Source organism: Pleurodeles waltl, chromosome 3_1 (assembly GCF_031143425.1).
Source record: "Pleurodeles waltl isolate 20211129_DDA chromosome 3_1, aPleWal1.hap1.20221129, whole genome shotgun sequence".
NCBI lineage: Eukaryota > Metazoa > Chordata > Amphibia > Caudata > Salamandridae > Pleurodeles > Pleurodeles waltl.
In genome coordinates, this window is record NC_090440.1 from 1,722,953,411 (window position 1) to 1,722,967,530 (window position 14,120).

The window sequence follows — 14,120 nt, forward strand, 5'->3', positions numbered from 1 at the left end:
GACTGCATTTCGAGAACAAACTTTCAACCTTCTCCACCCCCAAACTACTCAAGAATATCTGTTCTAATTTCTCCCTTGTAGATACATGGCATATTCAACACCCAGACTATACTTTCTATCCCTTCCTCAACAATCACTCCAGAATTCATTACATTTTAGTATAACATAATTTGTCGACAGCGATCTCTACCTCTTCCAATGAATCTAGATTGATATCAGAATACTATGAATACTCTGCAATTTTGGCTTCATTGGACTGGTCCTCAACCACCACAAATGAAAAATCCTGGAGACTTAACCCTGACCTACTTCATAGCTATGTCCATTTAGAGACAATCCGACAAGCTATTCAAAAATTCTTCAAGATAACCGGACTACTGCCCCCAGACACGTTGGGACACTTTCAAATCAACTATTAGAGGATTAATAATAGGCATCAGCTCCCACATTAACAGAATTGCAAACAAGCAGATGGAAAACTTGGAACACAAGATTAAAAATTAGAAATCAGATTCCAATCCAAGAAAGGCACACTCCCTCTAGTTACCCCAAACCCCAAAATTATGAATATAACAAACTTCTAAGCAACAGAGCAGGACAATGGATAGCCAAATTTACCTCAGTAAACCCATTTGCTGGTAATTTTGCTGGTAATTTTGCTGGGAAAGTCTTAGCCCATTTCTTAAAATACAAACAAAATTGCCCAAAAATGACTCCCATTAGAGAATGGATGGTCGGCTGCATTTGGTTTCTAATGAAATATTTAATGTTTTCTTAGACTTCTATAGATCACTGTATGGCGAAAACCATACTTTTAATGCAGCAGATAGCCTATCCTACCTCAGCCAGCTCAATATACCCAAACTAGATACCCAAAGCCAAGCCCTATTAAATCAGGCTGTTTTGGATCAAGAAATCCAATCAGCCATCAAATCCCTTAAAGTGGGGAAAGCCCTGGTGGGCGATGGCTTCATTGCTCAATTATCGAAATCCTTCCGAGACGAACTACACAAGCCCTTATTGATTCTCTTCCAGAACTATGCAGAACTGGTCACATTGGGGTAGTCTACTGCATAAGCAATTATCACCCTGATACAGAAGGAGGGTGAAGACCATACCTGTCCCAAAAATTACAGACTAATATTGCTTATCAACCTAAGCTGCAAACTCTGTGCGAACATTCTAGCTAAGCATATTGAAGTGTTATAACCACTTCTGATTGGCCCATACCAAGCTGGTTTTCTCCAAGGCAGACTACCCAGTGATAACATCAGACTCTTAGGCCATATCCTACTGGTCTCTAAATCCAAAAACTCTCCAGTAGCTGCTGTAACACTCGAAGCTGAAAAAGTATTCAACAAAGTTGCTTGGCCTTTTCTGAAGACTGTGATGTCATGCTTCAATTTGGGTGACTCATTCAAAAAGAAGACTGTGGCCCTATACTCTAGTTCCAGTGCTAGAATTTGATCTAGTGGTGTCTTATCAAACCCCTTTCCACTCAAACAAGGAACAAGACAGGTCTGTCCCCTCCCCCATTCCCTTTTTCTCTTAGCCATTGAACCTCTCCTACTGTTGTTCAATGAACATTACAATCCCATTGGCGTCCACATTAATGATTGTTCCTTCGAAATGGTGGCCTACGTGGATGACATCTTACTTTTAGCAGGAGATGCAGACACGGCTTTACCTGTCATACTGGCCAAAATAGAAGAATACTCAGCTGTTTCAGGCTACACTCTTAACAGAGATAAATCTGAAGTTTGACCACTGAACGTCCTCCGTACCAAAGAGGTGCTGGGTCAGTCAGGCTTAGCATGGCAACCCAAGTTTCTTAAATACTTAAGTCTTGAATTTAGCAATGATCTCACTATATTGATCAGAAACCACGAATCCCTTGAGATATAGAAAGTTGAAAAATTCCTTGGGGATAGTCGCCAAATTTTCTAACTTGGTGGGGCAAACTTGAATCCATAAAAATTATTATCACTCCAATAGTTAATTACTTACTAGATATGTTGCCCCCCCCCAACCTCTGCTCGAATGAATTCTTCAACAATATAGATAACCTTCTTAATAAATCTATCTGGAACACTAAAAACCCCACGGCTCTCCAAAGAAACTTTGCCTTCCCAAACACCTAGGAGTAGTCAACCTTGCAGATTTTAGGAAATACCAGCTCGCCTTCTTGGATACCCAAGATGCAAAATGGTTTACTAGTCCACATGACTTTACACCTACATAGCTCTCTCGAACAACTAATAGTGAAAGAACTTCTGCTGGTTTCTCTGCTAACCATACAAAAAGATCATCCCTTCTTCAACAACATAATCCTAAAGCACACTAGGAATGTACTGCTACATCTAGATAAATGACTCTCAAATGTGACTATTAAACATGTTCTATTAACCTCAGTTTGGTTAGCAAGGACGTTAAGCATGACACCTCCATCCCCATAAGGAATTCATGGCTGTCGGAAGGAATATCTCTGGTGGGTGACCTTGGTTCCAAACACAACCCGCCATCATTTTATGATACTAAACAGACAGATAATCTCCCCAACAGACTTTTACGACTTCTTAAAAATTAACACTTCAGTTTCCAAACATAAAGCCTACCACTTTAAAGATGCCTTACTCCCAGCTCTCCTATCACTATTTAAAAAAGGCGGACACTTGACTTCTAAGATTTATGCCAAACTCAAACCTACTACTACCTTACTACATAACACCACTCAACAGAAATGGTGTTCGGACTGTGCCCAAAACGGCTTACCGAATCCGTCTGACATTGACTGGTCAAAATTATGGACCTCTCCATTCACCAAGAAAATTGCACTCAATCGTGCACAGACCAAACTACATATCCTTCAGAGATCATTCTAGACCACACATCACCTAGCCACACGAGGCCTCACTGAAATTCATAACTGTTGGTCCTGCAATTCAGCAAACGCAGATCTCTGCCATATGATGGATGAATGCCCACAATTGCACGATTTCTGGATCACACGTCATTGACACCATAAGTGAAATTAACTTCCCCAGAAACTTCATACTCACCATGGGCCTACAATGAGAAGACCAACTGCTTATGGACTTAATGTTCACCCTTGCTCACAAAACCATCCTCACCTCTTTGAAGTCATTGGGAAATACATCCATTCACAAGTGGTGGGAGTGGTTGAAAAACTTTAGTGGCGCACACCCCATCCTCTCTACCCAATACCTCTGGATCTCAGCCATTAAAACACTATGGAATAACCTGGATCGAAATCTGGAATTGATTAACCTCCTTTAATCAACCTTAACAACTTCTTCTCGGACATCTCCTCCCCACCCCATCCTCCCCAACGCTTATTCTGCTCAGGTTCACAACCAGAATTCCTGCGCCTCCTAACACAGTCTGGCCAAATTAATTAGATATCTTGACAGGCCTCCTTCACTGCCCACCTGTTCCATCAGTACCCTTTACTTCTTTTTCCATTTGTGTTCTGCCCCCCTTGTCTTACTTCTGTCCTCTCTATCTTCTCTTCTCTTTCTTTGTCTCTTTCTCTCTCTCTTCTTCTTCTTTTGCTTTCCCACCATTTGGTTGAGCATCCAAAGACACCAATTTATTTTCGATCCCTCACACAAGTGTCTAGTAGAACAAATATTCTGTAACTAATCTCAACCTATGCATATATGCCAACATATTGTTTTGTACTAAACATTTAAATAAACACTTTTAAAATGAAAAAAGTGGTAGTGTACCGCACATCCATCAAAAAAGCAAATGAGCTCCTTTGAAATCTGTTACTGTAAAAGAGATCACATACTTGCAATGCGATACTGATAAGAAAATATGTGAACATGTGTGATGAAAACAACAGGAAACCTTGCTATGCACTAGCATCACTAGGGACCAGCACCTAAATACTTCAATTCAAATTTTCATTTTTAAGTTTGTCTATGAAAAAAATGCCTGCAGTGCGGGTCACCCCTTAGATTGTGTGACTTGCATATCGCAGAAGGGAATCTTTGTGGTTGGAATACAATATATCTGTGTGTGGAGATTATTGTAATTGTGTTTATATAGCGCTTACCACCCCTGACGAGGCGTCAAAGTGCTTTTCAGCCAGTAGCACGCTACTCCGGAACCCAAGAGGAATTAGTGGTGGATTAGCATAGGGAAATATGAGTACAGTATTAGTATTATTATGAGTTAATATGAGCAGAGGATATGTGAGTTTGTTAGTTGAATTGACGAGCTTAATGGAGGGATAGAGGAGGGAAGAATCTAGAAGTTTAGAGTTTATAGTAATAGCATGAGGCCTTTGAAGAGTAAAGGAGAGATAGCGGAAGGACGAGTCTGTGGCAAGAGGTTGGGAGATCATAGTAGTAAGAGGGGATGAGTCAAAGGTGAGATAAATGAGGGAGAATGTAGTAGGGTTGTTTGGCAGATCATGGTAGTAAACAGTTTTGGGATGAGCTAGATGTGGTAGAGGAGGAGAGAGCTTAGGCAGGGCTATTTTGGAGATAAAAGTACCAGAGTGAGTTTGGGATGAGTCAGAGTGGGGATGGAGGATAGATTAATACCGACATAGGGTGATGGGGAGACAGAGTAAAGGTTACAGGAGAGTAAAAATTATATTATTTTTTTCTCTAATACAGTACGACTAGAGTAATAAATAAATATCTAAATACATAGTAAGGAGATAAATGTGCAAGGAATATAATAATTGGTATAATAAAGTTAAGAGAAGAAAAGTAGTATTGTATAAATGCAGACTTTCATGATTTGTAATATTTGATGTTAATTAATAAGTATACTTTTCTAACATTCATTTATCTTTCCTCAATTTTTCAATAGTGCAGCGCTTGCTGCTAAATAGTTAAGATAACATTTGCTTATTGTGATATAAAAAAGAAAGCAGGGATTCATAAGTATCTAATATAACATCTTATCTAGGAGATATGCAATGACCTATGAACATGTTAAGCATAGAATAATATACACATAGGTATATATTCACACACACATTTATATATACACATACACACACACACACAAATATATATATTTAACAGTGAGTAAATGTACATTTGATAAACATGCTTAAAGAGTATGTGTATAATTTATTATTATGAAATAGTAAGTATACATATTTCTTAAAGCATTATACATATCCAGAATATACACATAATCAGATTATAAATATTTATCAACACAGGCGTATGCAGACCATTGCTGTTTGAATATGGTAGTTATGAAAGAAAGAGCCATCTCTTGAGTAGTCTTCTGAAGATAAGTTAGTTATCCATGGATCTTACATCTGGGGGTAATGAATTCCATAGTTTGGCTGCGTGAACAGAGAAGGATGTACCACCTATTGTCTTTTTCTTGTATAGTGGTGTTTTAAGGCGTGGTGCCATTCTTGAGCAGAGGTTTCTTTGTTGAATGTATTGGGTTATTTTGTTTCTGATGAAAAGCGGTCATGTTCCATGTATAGCTTTGTGGGCGATAGAAAGCAGCTTGAAGGTGGATCTTCTGGCAATGGGTAGCCAGTGTAGTGTTCTCAATGCAGGTGAGATGTGGGCTCGTGGATTTACATGTAATAGTAGCCTGGCAGCTGAGTTCTGAATATGTTGTATCTATTTCATAATAGATAGAGATGATCCATGGTAGAGGCCGTTGGCATAATCCACTTTGGATAGTATAAGAGAGATAGTAACCTGCACCTTGTGTGGAAATCTGAGGTGGAGGAAGATGTGTCGCAGATTCTTCAAGGTGATGACGCTTTATCATGCTAATTTGTCCACTTGGGCATTCATTGTTAACTTGGAGTCCATGGTAATTCCAAGGTTTTTAACTTCCGTGGATACTTGAAGAGGTGGTCCCAGGTCGTCAGGCCAGGCACAGAGTGGGCCACAATTTTTCCAGTCGCCACATGTGAGTATTTGCGTTTTGGAAGCATTCAGTTTAAGATGGCTTCAAGTCATTCACTGATCAACTGCTTTGAGGCAACTGAATATTTGTGAGTTTTCAATGTCTTTGGACATTCCAATTAAGTAGTATTTGTGTGTCATCTTGTAGCATGTGAATTGAAAATAATTGATCAATTCTGGTAATGACATCATGTAGACTTTGAAAAGCATTGATGGGATGATTAATCCTTGGGGGACCCCTGCTTTTGTGAAGTAGGGTTTGGACGAGAAGGAGGGAGAATAGATAAGATTAGTTCTGTTTTGAAGGTAGGATGTAATCCATTTGATAACAGTCCCTTGTATGCCGGCTTCGTGGAGTCTTTGAATTAGGGTGTCATGGTCAACAGTATCAAAGGCAGCTGAGAGGTCCAAGAGATGTAGTGCTGCAAATCCATTGCGGTCGACTGTGTTTTTAAGATCGTCCCAGATTGTTATGAGTGCCGATTCAGTGCCTCTTCCTGGGCGGAATCCAGTTTGGTAGTCTGAATGTATGCAATTGTTGTCAATGAAATATGACATTTGGGTGAATGCTTCTCTTTCTATCAGTTTGCCCAGGAAAGGTCCATTTGTAATTGGTCTGTAGTTGTTGGGGTCCTGTGGGTCTAGGTTTGTTTTCTTTAATAACGTAAGTATGTATGCCTTTTTCAGGTCTTCAGGAAAAGTTCCTGTAGTTAAAGAGTTATTGATGATGATTCTTCCAGGTGAAAGTTCTTGAAGATGTGTGGTAGACAAGGGTCAGAAGGGGCAGCCAGAAGGCCTTCTTGTTTTGATCAAATCCATAAATTCACCTTGTGATATTTGTTTGAAGGAGTGCAGAGGCTGGGTTGGTTTTCTCTTTGAGGAGATTTTAGGAAATGGGTTGATGCTGATGGTTTTCTTCTGTTTTTATGAGTTCAATGTGTCTGCCTTGGTTGTGTAATGAGTTACCAGTAGGTTTGATAAATCTTGAGTAATGGGATGACTTCCTTAATGCATTTAGGTTTTTGAAATTCATTGAGCATTTTATCAAATTCTTTAGTTGCAGATTTAGCATTTAGAATTCTGTCTGAGTAGTACCCTTTTTTTTAGCTTTTTTGATTGATGATTTGTATATTCTGTTTAGTTTTTGTAGCTGAAGTTTGTCTTGAATGTTGTTTGTTTTGTCCCAGGTCCATTGCAACCTTCTGATTTGTTGCTTTTTTTTAAGTTCTGTGTTTCTCTAAGGTGTTGGTTTTCTTTTGTTTAGGTTTTCTGAGTGGTATTAGGATATTGAAAGCTTCCTGTAGCCACTCATAACGTTTTGGAGCAGAATTAATTGTGTCTAGATCTGTGTTGGCTGTTAGTTATGTTTCTAAGCCTTCAAACTTGAGTTTTCTCCGTGGTCGATAAATGCATGTATGTAAGGTGCTGTGGGGTGTGCTGATTTGTGGTGTTTAATGCAGAAAGTTATCAAACAGTGGTCTGACCATGTGACGCTTTGAACCGTAACTAGTTCAGGCTTTGCAAAAATGACATCTAGGATGCGTCGAGCAATGTGTGTGGGATTGTGTACAATCTGATGTAGGTTCAGTGTGACTAGGCCAGTGGTGATAGCTTTTGGATTGGACATATTGGGTTTGTCAAACCAAATGTTTAGGTCCCCAAGAATGCATAGGTTTGAGTATAATGTTATAAGGTTGGAGACTGTATCTAGAAAAGTGTCTGGGAATGTTGAATTGTTAGGTGGAGGTCTGTAAAGGAGGAGAAAGTTACAGGAGGAAGTTGGTGTAGCGTGGCATCTCTTAAGGAGGGCCTCACAACCTTGTATGGAAATGTCTGTTTTACTGAGATTTGTTGCTTGTTTGAATATAGTAGCTAGTCCACCTCCTCTCTTGCCTACATGCTTTTGTGTGATGGTTTGAAAGCCTGGAGGAACGGCTTCATGCAACACTGGGGCCATGTCCTTTCCCAACCATGATTCCATTGCGAATAGTAAGTCAGGTTGTGTGTTCTTGAGCAGGTTGTGGATGTGGTGCTTGTTTTTTTAGAGTGATCAAGCATTTATGAGCAATCAGTTTACAAAATGTATGCTTGTGGTGCTGTTTTGTTTTGAAGAAGGGTGTGGAGTATATTTAGAGCTTGTAGCAGGTGTGTTGTTGGTTGTGATAACTGTGTGAGGGTCACGATAGTCCTGTTTTACAATGTAGTGTTCATCTACGAGCAGGCCTATGAGTCATTGTGTTGGGTCTGTGTGTGTTGGTGGTTGAGAGTGACATGATGAGTGTAGTTTTTTTTGTACAGTAGCCTTATTGTGTAATAGACAAGGGGATGCAAAGTTGTTAAGAGGGGCATTTTGTTTGTGTCTGCTTAGTGTGGAAGGAGTATGGGTAAAGGGTGGCGGAGCGCATGTGGATGATATTGGAAGGCTGTAAATTGTGCAGTGGATGAGAGGCGGTGAATGAATGTTGCTGTGTTGGGGTGCTTGTGGTAGATGTTTGTGAAGAGTGAGAATTTAGGAGTAAAGATTGGTCAGGATTTGTATTATTTGTGTTGTCATGACGGTGGGAGTGGGTGTGACGGAAAGTATTATGAAAGTTTTGTTGTTTTGATGTGTGTGGTCTGTTTTGCTTTTGTGGAATAGTGAGAGGAGATATTGATGTAGTGGCTTTCTGTGAAGTGTTTGTATGCGAGTTAGTGCTGGTGAGTGGTAGAATATTACAGGGGGTGGTGATGTGTTTTGGAGAAGAGTGTATGAGTTGTGTAAGAGGGGATGGATGAGGGTTAGGGGTATTTGTGTTAGTTTTGATCACTGGAAGGGGTAATATATGTGGGGGAGTGGAGGGAGTGTATGGTTGTGTGTAATTGGGGAAGAGAGAGAGAGGGAGGGTGTTTGTGGATGATGTGTTGGAAGGCTGAGTTTAGGTATTATCGTGATAAAAGGGGTTCTAGCAGGAGCAAACAGAGGATAGTGCTGTTGGTTTGTATGGACAGGGAGTGTGTATTTGGATGGCTGAAAGTAATGTATAATGTGGTTTTGTGTTTGTGTGGGCGATGGCAGGACGTGTTAGTGGGAATGGACAGAGAAGTGTTTGGTGTGAGAATGAAGGTGTCTTACTCTTGTAGTTGTGGTGGATATGTGTAAAGGTGTGGTATGTGGGGTTTTGTGTTGGTTGATGAGACATTGGAATCTGCATGAGGTCAGTTTGTGGTGTATGAGTTGGATATCTTTGCTGATATTGTGTTTGCTTGTTGAAGGATGTGTAGGGAGTAAGGTCCTTTCTGGTCAATGGAAAATAGGACAGCATTTCTGGCCCCAAGCCTGGCCAGTCCAGAACAGGCTCAAGCAGGCAACTGCCCTTGTCCTCTCAGCCCTTAGCATCAACGCCCGGGCTGAGATGCCCTGAGCCCTATGCTTAACTAGCCCTATTGGCCAATAGAAACTTAGTCCTAACCAATGTTCTCTCTAATTTTTCTTTCTCGTGTGCGGCAATAGAATGTTGGCGGGTGAACTTTTCTTGCTTGTGTGCGCCACTGAGTGATAAGATGTGCTTGCAATAAATCCCTCACTGCTTCATTCACATACTCATTTCCACATTCAGTTGCTCACTAAATCACTAGCTCAGTCACTTGGACACTCACTCCCCATTCATTAACCCATTCAATCACTGTTTCACTTATCTACTCACTTGTTTATACCCTTACTCGCTTTGACAGTCATATGCTCAAAAACCCACAAATCCATTCACTCATACATTCACTATTTCTTATTCTTTTACCACTCATGCACTTTTTAACTTGCATACACTCTAATTAATTAATCCATTCATTCATTCAAAGAATGTTACTTCATAATATTCACGCTTCAGACAAGTATGTGTGCGCAGCCAAAATAGTGACTCCACGAGGTGCAAAGACAGAGAAAGAGAAACGAAAAGTGGAGGAGTCACAGGTCTGTGGACTTGGCAGACTGGACTCAGGCTACAGGAAAAGCTTTGGAAATTCTCTCCAGCTGTTTCATGCTTGCCCTGCAGACATTCACACGTCCTCCATTAGCATTTCTAAAGACAAAAACGTGTCTTTAAAATGCATTTGGAAGCGCAGCGTCACCACCATCAGCGGCACTTCAAAGGCTACAGTGAAGCATTTAATGAATGTAGCAGTGCTTCGGAGTGTGCGTTGATTGTAGGTGGCTGCGCAGAGGGAAACCTAGGCGTGTGCGCTTGCACAGGTGCGCAGTTTAGAGGCAACTATGATCCTAACCCTAACAAATCAGATTTGTAACCCTAAACCCCACAGCCATTCACTTACTGTGATCAGAAGATCAAGGAAGCTCACCTTATAATTAATGGCCTACATTTTAAATCCATACCAAAAATGTTACCTGTATAACGCATCCACAGGTGTGTATGCTCACTCTATGGGTTCCCGTTGTGAAAGCTATGCACATTTTGAAAGGTGGCCACGTAGAGTTTGGGTCAAAGTTTACACCTATCTAAAAAACCTTTGTAATTCGAACCCATTTTAAGTAGTAGTTAGGTGTGAGTACAATGGCAGCACACTCAAGTATGAATGTTGTGGTCACTTTTAATGTTTTTTTCTCAAGTCTCATTAATGTCCATTCTACAAATAACTGTCAACACCTCCTGTCGGATGTTTGTGGACGGTTGTGTTATCAGAAACCTCAGTCAGATTATTCAGTGCTGCACTGTCTTAAACATTTGCTATTTCCAGTGCTATAAAATGTCTTATTAAAATATTCACATATTGGCACAAAGGTTTCATTAGAGACCACCAGCCTGCGGCTGGACAACCCAGAGCCCTTCTATAATCTGGATTATGATGGTGCCACCTCTGTCAGCAGACTTTCTCACAACCTAGTTTTTCATCCCTAACTGATAGTATCTCTTTATTTTTTACCCAAATTAAGTTTTATTTTTTCTATCTCAATGTCTTCTTTATCTTCTTTATCTAGTCCCAAGAAAGATAAAAGTTAAACAGTGAGAAGACAATTTATGATGGTGCTGGGTGAAGGGATTAAAAGTAGGAGGGTGCATGGCAGTGGCAACCAGAATACGATCATATTGATGACTTGTGAAAAAATATTTCCATTGAATTCTTTCAAAATTGAGTACTTAAAGTTTTGTTTCAAAGGGATCCGTTTTTCAAGTAAACATTAATAACTAGCAGTCGTCTGAAAATAAGTATAAACTATCTAGAAAAGATGTTTCAAAATGGGATTTGTGATAAAGGCCTGCATACGACTTGTTAACGAACTGATCGGGTGAGAAGAATTGGTCTGGGATGATGTAGTTGCGCTCTGTGAGAAATGTTGCAAACAAGGAAAAAACAAGTTTCCAGGAATCTAAATACCACCTACCTTATTCTTTGTGCTAAATCACTTTACTGGTTCCTAACTGGGCAATCCCCTCACCCATGAAGACTTGGAGACCTGCTTTTTATTTAATACTTAGCTGAGAGTATGTAGGAGACCATAGTCCTTAAATTGCAATCAGTTTTACTGCTCTTTGTGTGCTTTCTACCGCTTCTGGATTTATGCACAGTTGCCTAATGTCCCAGGATCATGCGTGATTTACTGCACCATGCCAGGCTCTAACTCTGAATTCTGGGACTTGCAGTCTTGTTTATTTTTCAAACCAGACTTCAAGTCCCAGAACTCAAGGGAAAAAGTGGCCCTAGAGTGACACATTACACACGGTCCTGGGAAACATGGGATCTATGCACGTGTGAAGTGGCCTTGATACCTTAAATGTTGTTAGCATAATCTGTCAGTTCCCGCTCACTACTCGGCCTCCAGGCCTCCCCTCCCCCCGTTTCTAACCTTGACCCCAGGCCCTCCACCCAGTAACACCCACTTTCTTCACATGATATAAATGGCCCTCCTGCATTCGCCCTCTTTTTCCGTTTAATTATCGCATCCAGCCTGCCTACAAGGCTATAGTACTCTGCTCCTTTGGTGCTAGGTTTCCGTTTTATAAGTACACAATTGTCTCATACTTAATGCACACATGGAATTGGGCTGCTTTATAGTTCGATCATGTGTAATAAAGTAGTGACAGCGTGACCTAAAATACCATCACTTCTACATCTTTCAGATTCCAAACAGGGCACACACAAAGAATGAAGACGTATATAGAAATATTTTGTTGTTCATTTGAAATAGCACGGTGCAATATATCCACAGAGCTCTGGTGGGTAAGAATGGTAAAACATCCATGTATTTAACGAATCTGAATATAAAGAACAAATAAATACCACCGTAATAACGTGCATCTCTTCTGCCTGCGACTTTCGAATAATGGTGAGTTGCGGTTAAATAAAAAAGAAAATCTGCGGAAAGTCTCTCAGGTATGATGGCTCAAAACATTCAGAGCATAAGTCCCTTTTATGCCCTCTTGTTGAATGAGGACAGTTAGCTGACTCTTTGTGGGTTATTCCAAATGGTGCGGTTTACGGTGTTCCATTTGTCTGCCTTTGTTTCTGACAGGCTGTGCTTGGTACTGTTGGTGGAGAGAAGTTGTGGCCATAAAAGTAACAAGGAGGTGGGAGGATGAAATAAAACTGGCCTGTAATGCATCTACTTAACAATTCAGTCACATATTTTATTCATTTAAACCCCATCTGCGCTTGTTTTATCAGCAATATATTCGGTCTGCGGCCTGTGGACTATGCAGAGAATGAGGAGATGAAGTCAGTACTGCTGATACCGTCAGGAAATGAGGAATCCCTTTCAGATGGCCAATGCCCTGTTGTAAGTACTGCTGACGTGTGACGTGAAGGCAGCTGACCTTTTGTAGTGCTTAGAAATGTTGGTTATTGAAGTGTACTCACTAGCCTGCCAGTGTTCTGGGAAGCTTCGTCTTTTCTTAACCTTTTCTAATATTCACACTTAAAAATACTAAGAAAACACCGTGCATTTAACGATTCTGTGAAGGAACATCTCTTATTGAGCCACGGATATACCTTCCAGTCCAATATTTTTCATTATTTGCTGTAATTTAGCATTACAGTCACTTCAGTGAACTTTGAGTCACTGTACGAAAATCTTCTAAATAGTGAAATTCTGAAAACACAGAAAATAAATGTAGAGAAAAACAGACATTGACAAAGCCAATAGGTCTCACCTATCTTCCAACTATTGCTGGCTTTGGTAATTGAGTGTGGGTGGGTAACAGGGGGGTGGGTGATTAATGGGACAGTTAAAGAAATTGCTGCCACATCATAGTGTTATAATTTTTTTTTTTTTACTTCTGCCAGTGGGAGGGAGTGATTAAACATGGACCATGTTTGGAGGGTGTTGGGGGAAGAATAAGAAGAATGGGGCCAGTTGGGGGGAGAAAAAACAGGATGGTGACGGGTGGGGAAAGTTTAAAAAAAAATTAAAAAAATGATGACTTAGCCAGCGTTGCAGCATCGCAGATTTTTTTTGTTTTTTTTAAAGTACCTGAATCAAAGAGTGAGCAGCGTATGACCAGCAGAGTGACAGTAATTTAAGTTAATGTGTGCTTGGTCCATGAGCCATTGAAGGAAAAGAAAGTGACGATTGGAAAGCGCTGCCCAATTAGAAGGCAGCAAAAAAGAGTGATAATACTGCAAACTAATGGTACGCAATGTCTGGGTTCCAAGGCCATTATGGAACCCAAGAGTCTCTCATAGGAGAGTGCCTGCACTAGTGTGTGCTCATGCAGGCGAGGCCTAAAAATTACGTAAAGGAACAGTTTGAGGCAACAAGAAGGTGCCCAGTCAGCCCTGGTAGGAAGTTTACTAAGCTGCCTGTGTATGAATGAGAGATTGCCACCTTGTTGATCCTAAAATTGCCATGCAGCATCAGTTCATGATTGGCAGGCTTATGAGTACCAGCGACCTCTGTTGTTCCAGTGTTTGCATGAACCCACCTTGCAGGTGAGCGGGCCCACTGTATTTGTCTCTCTGCAGTGTTGTGTATTTGTTCATGACTTGCAAATAGAGCTGTTGTGCATGTAAATTAGGACCGGCGGTTCACCGTATGATTGCAGGAATCCCTGATAAAAGGATTATGTGAGTCCATTAAAGTATTCAAGTGTTTCTTCTCATCATGTAGAAAGTAAATTATATATTACAGGATGAGGCATCTGAAAGCAGAAAAATCACTTAGACAGGATCAGTGCAATTATACAGCAGAGGAGGATCAAATTGTGTGGA

At 40.5% G+C, this 14,120-nt stretch overlaps 1 protein-coding gene across 1 annotated transcript in view; it reads left to right on the forward strand.

Annotated features, from left to right (window-relative positions):
• BARD1 (BRCA1 associated RING domain 1) overlaps positions 1-14,120 on the forward strand; it is a 454,311-nt gene that overhangs the window by 345,786 nt on the left and 94,405 nt on the right. The window contains exon 7 of the mRNA XM_069225636.1: positions 12,579-12,690. Coding sequence (XP_069081737.1) covers positions 12,579-12,690 — 112 coding nt within the window. The remainder of the gene's footprint in view (positions 1-12,578; positions 12,691-14,120) is intronic.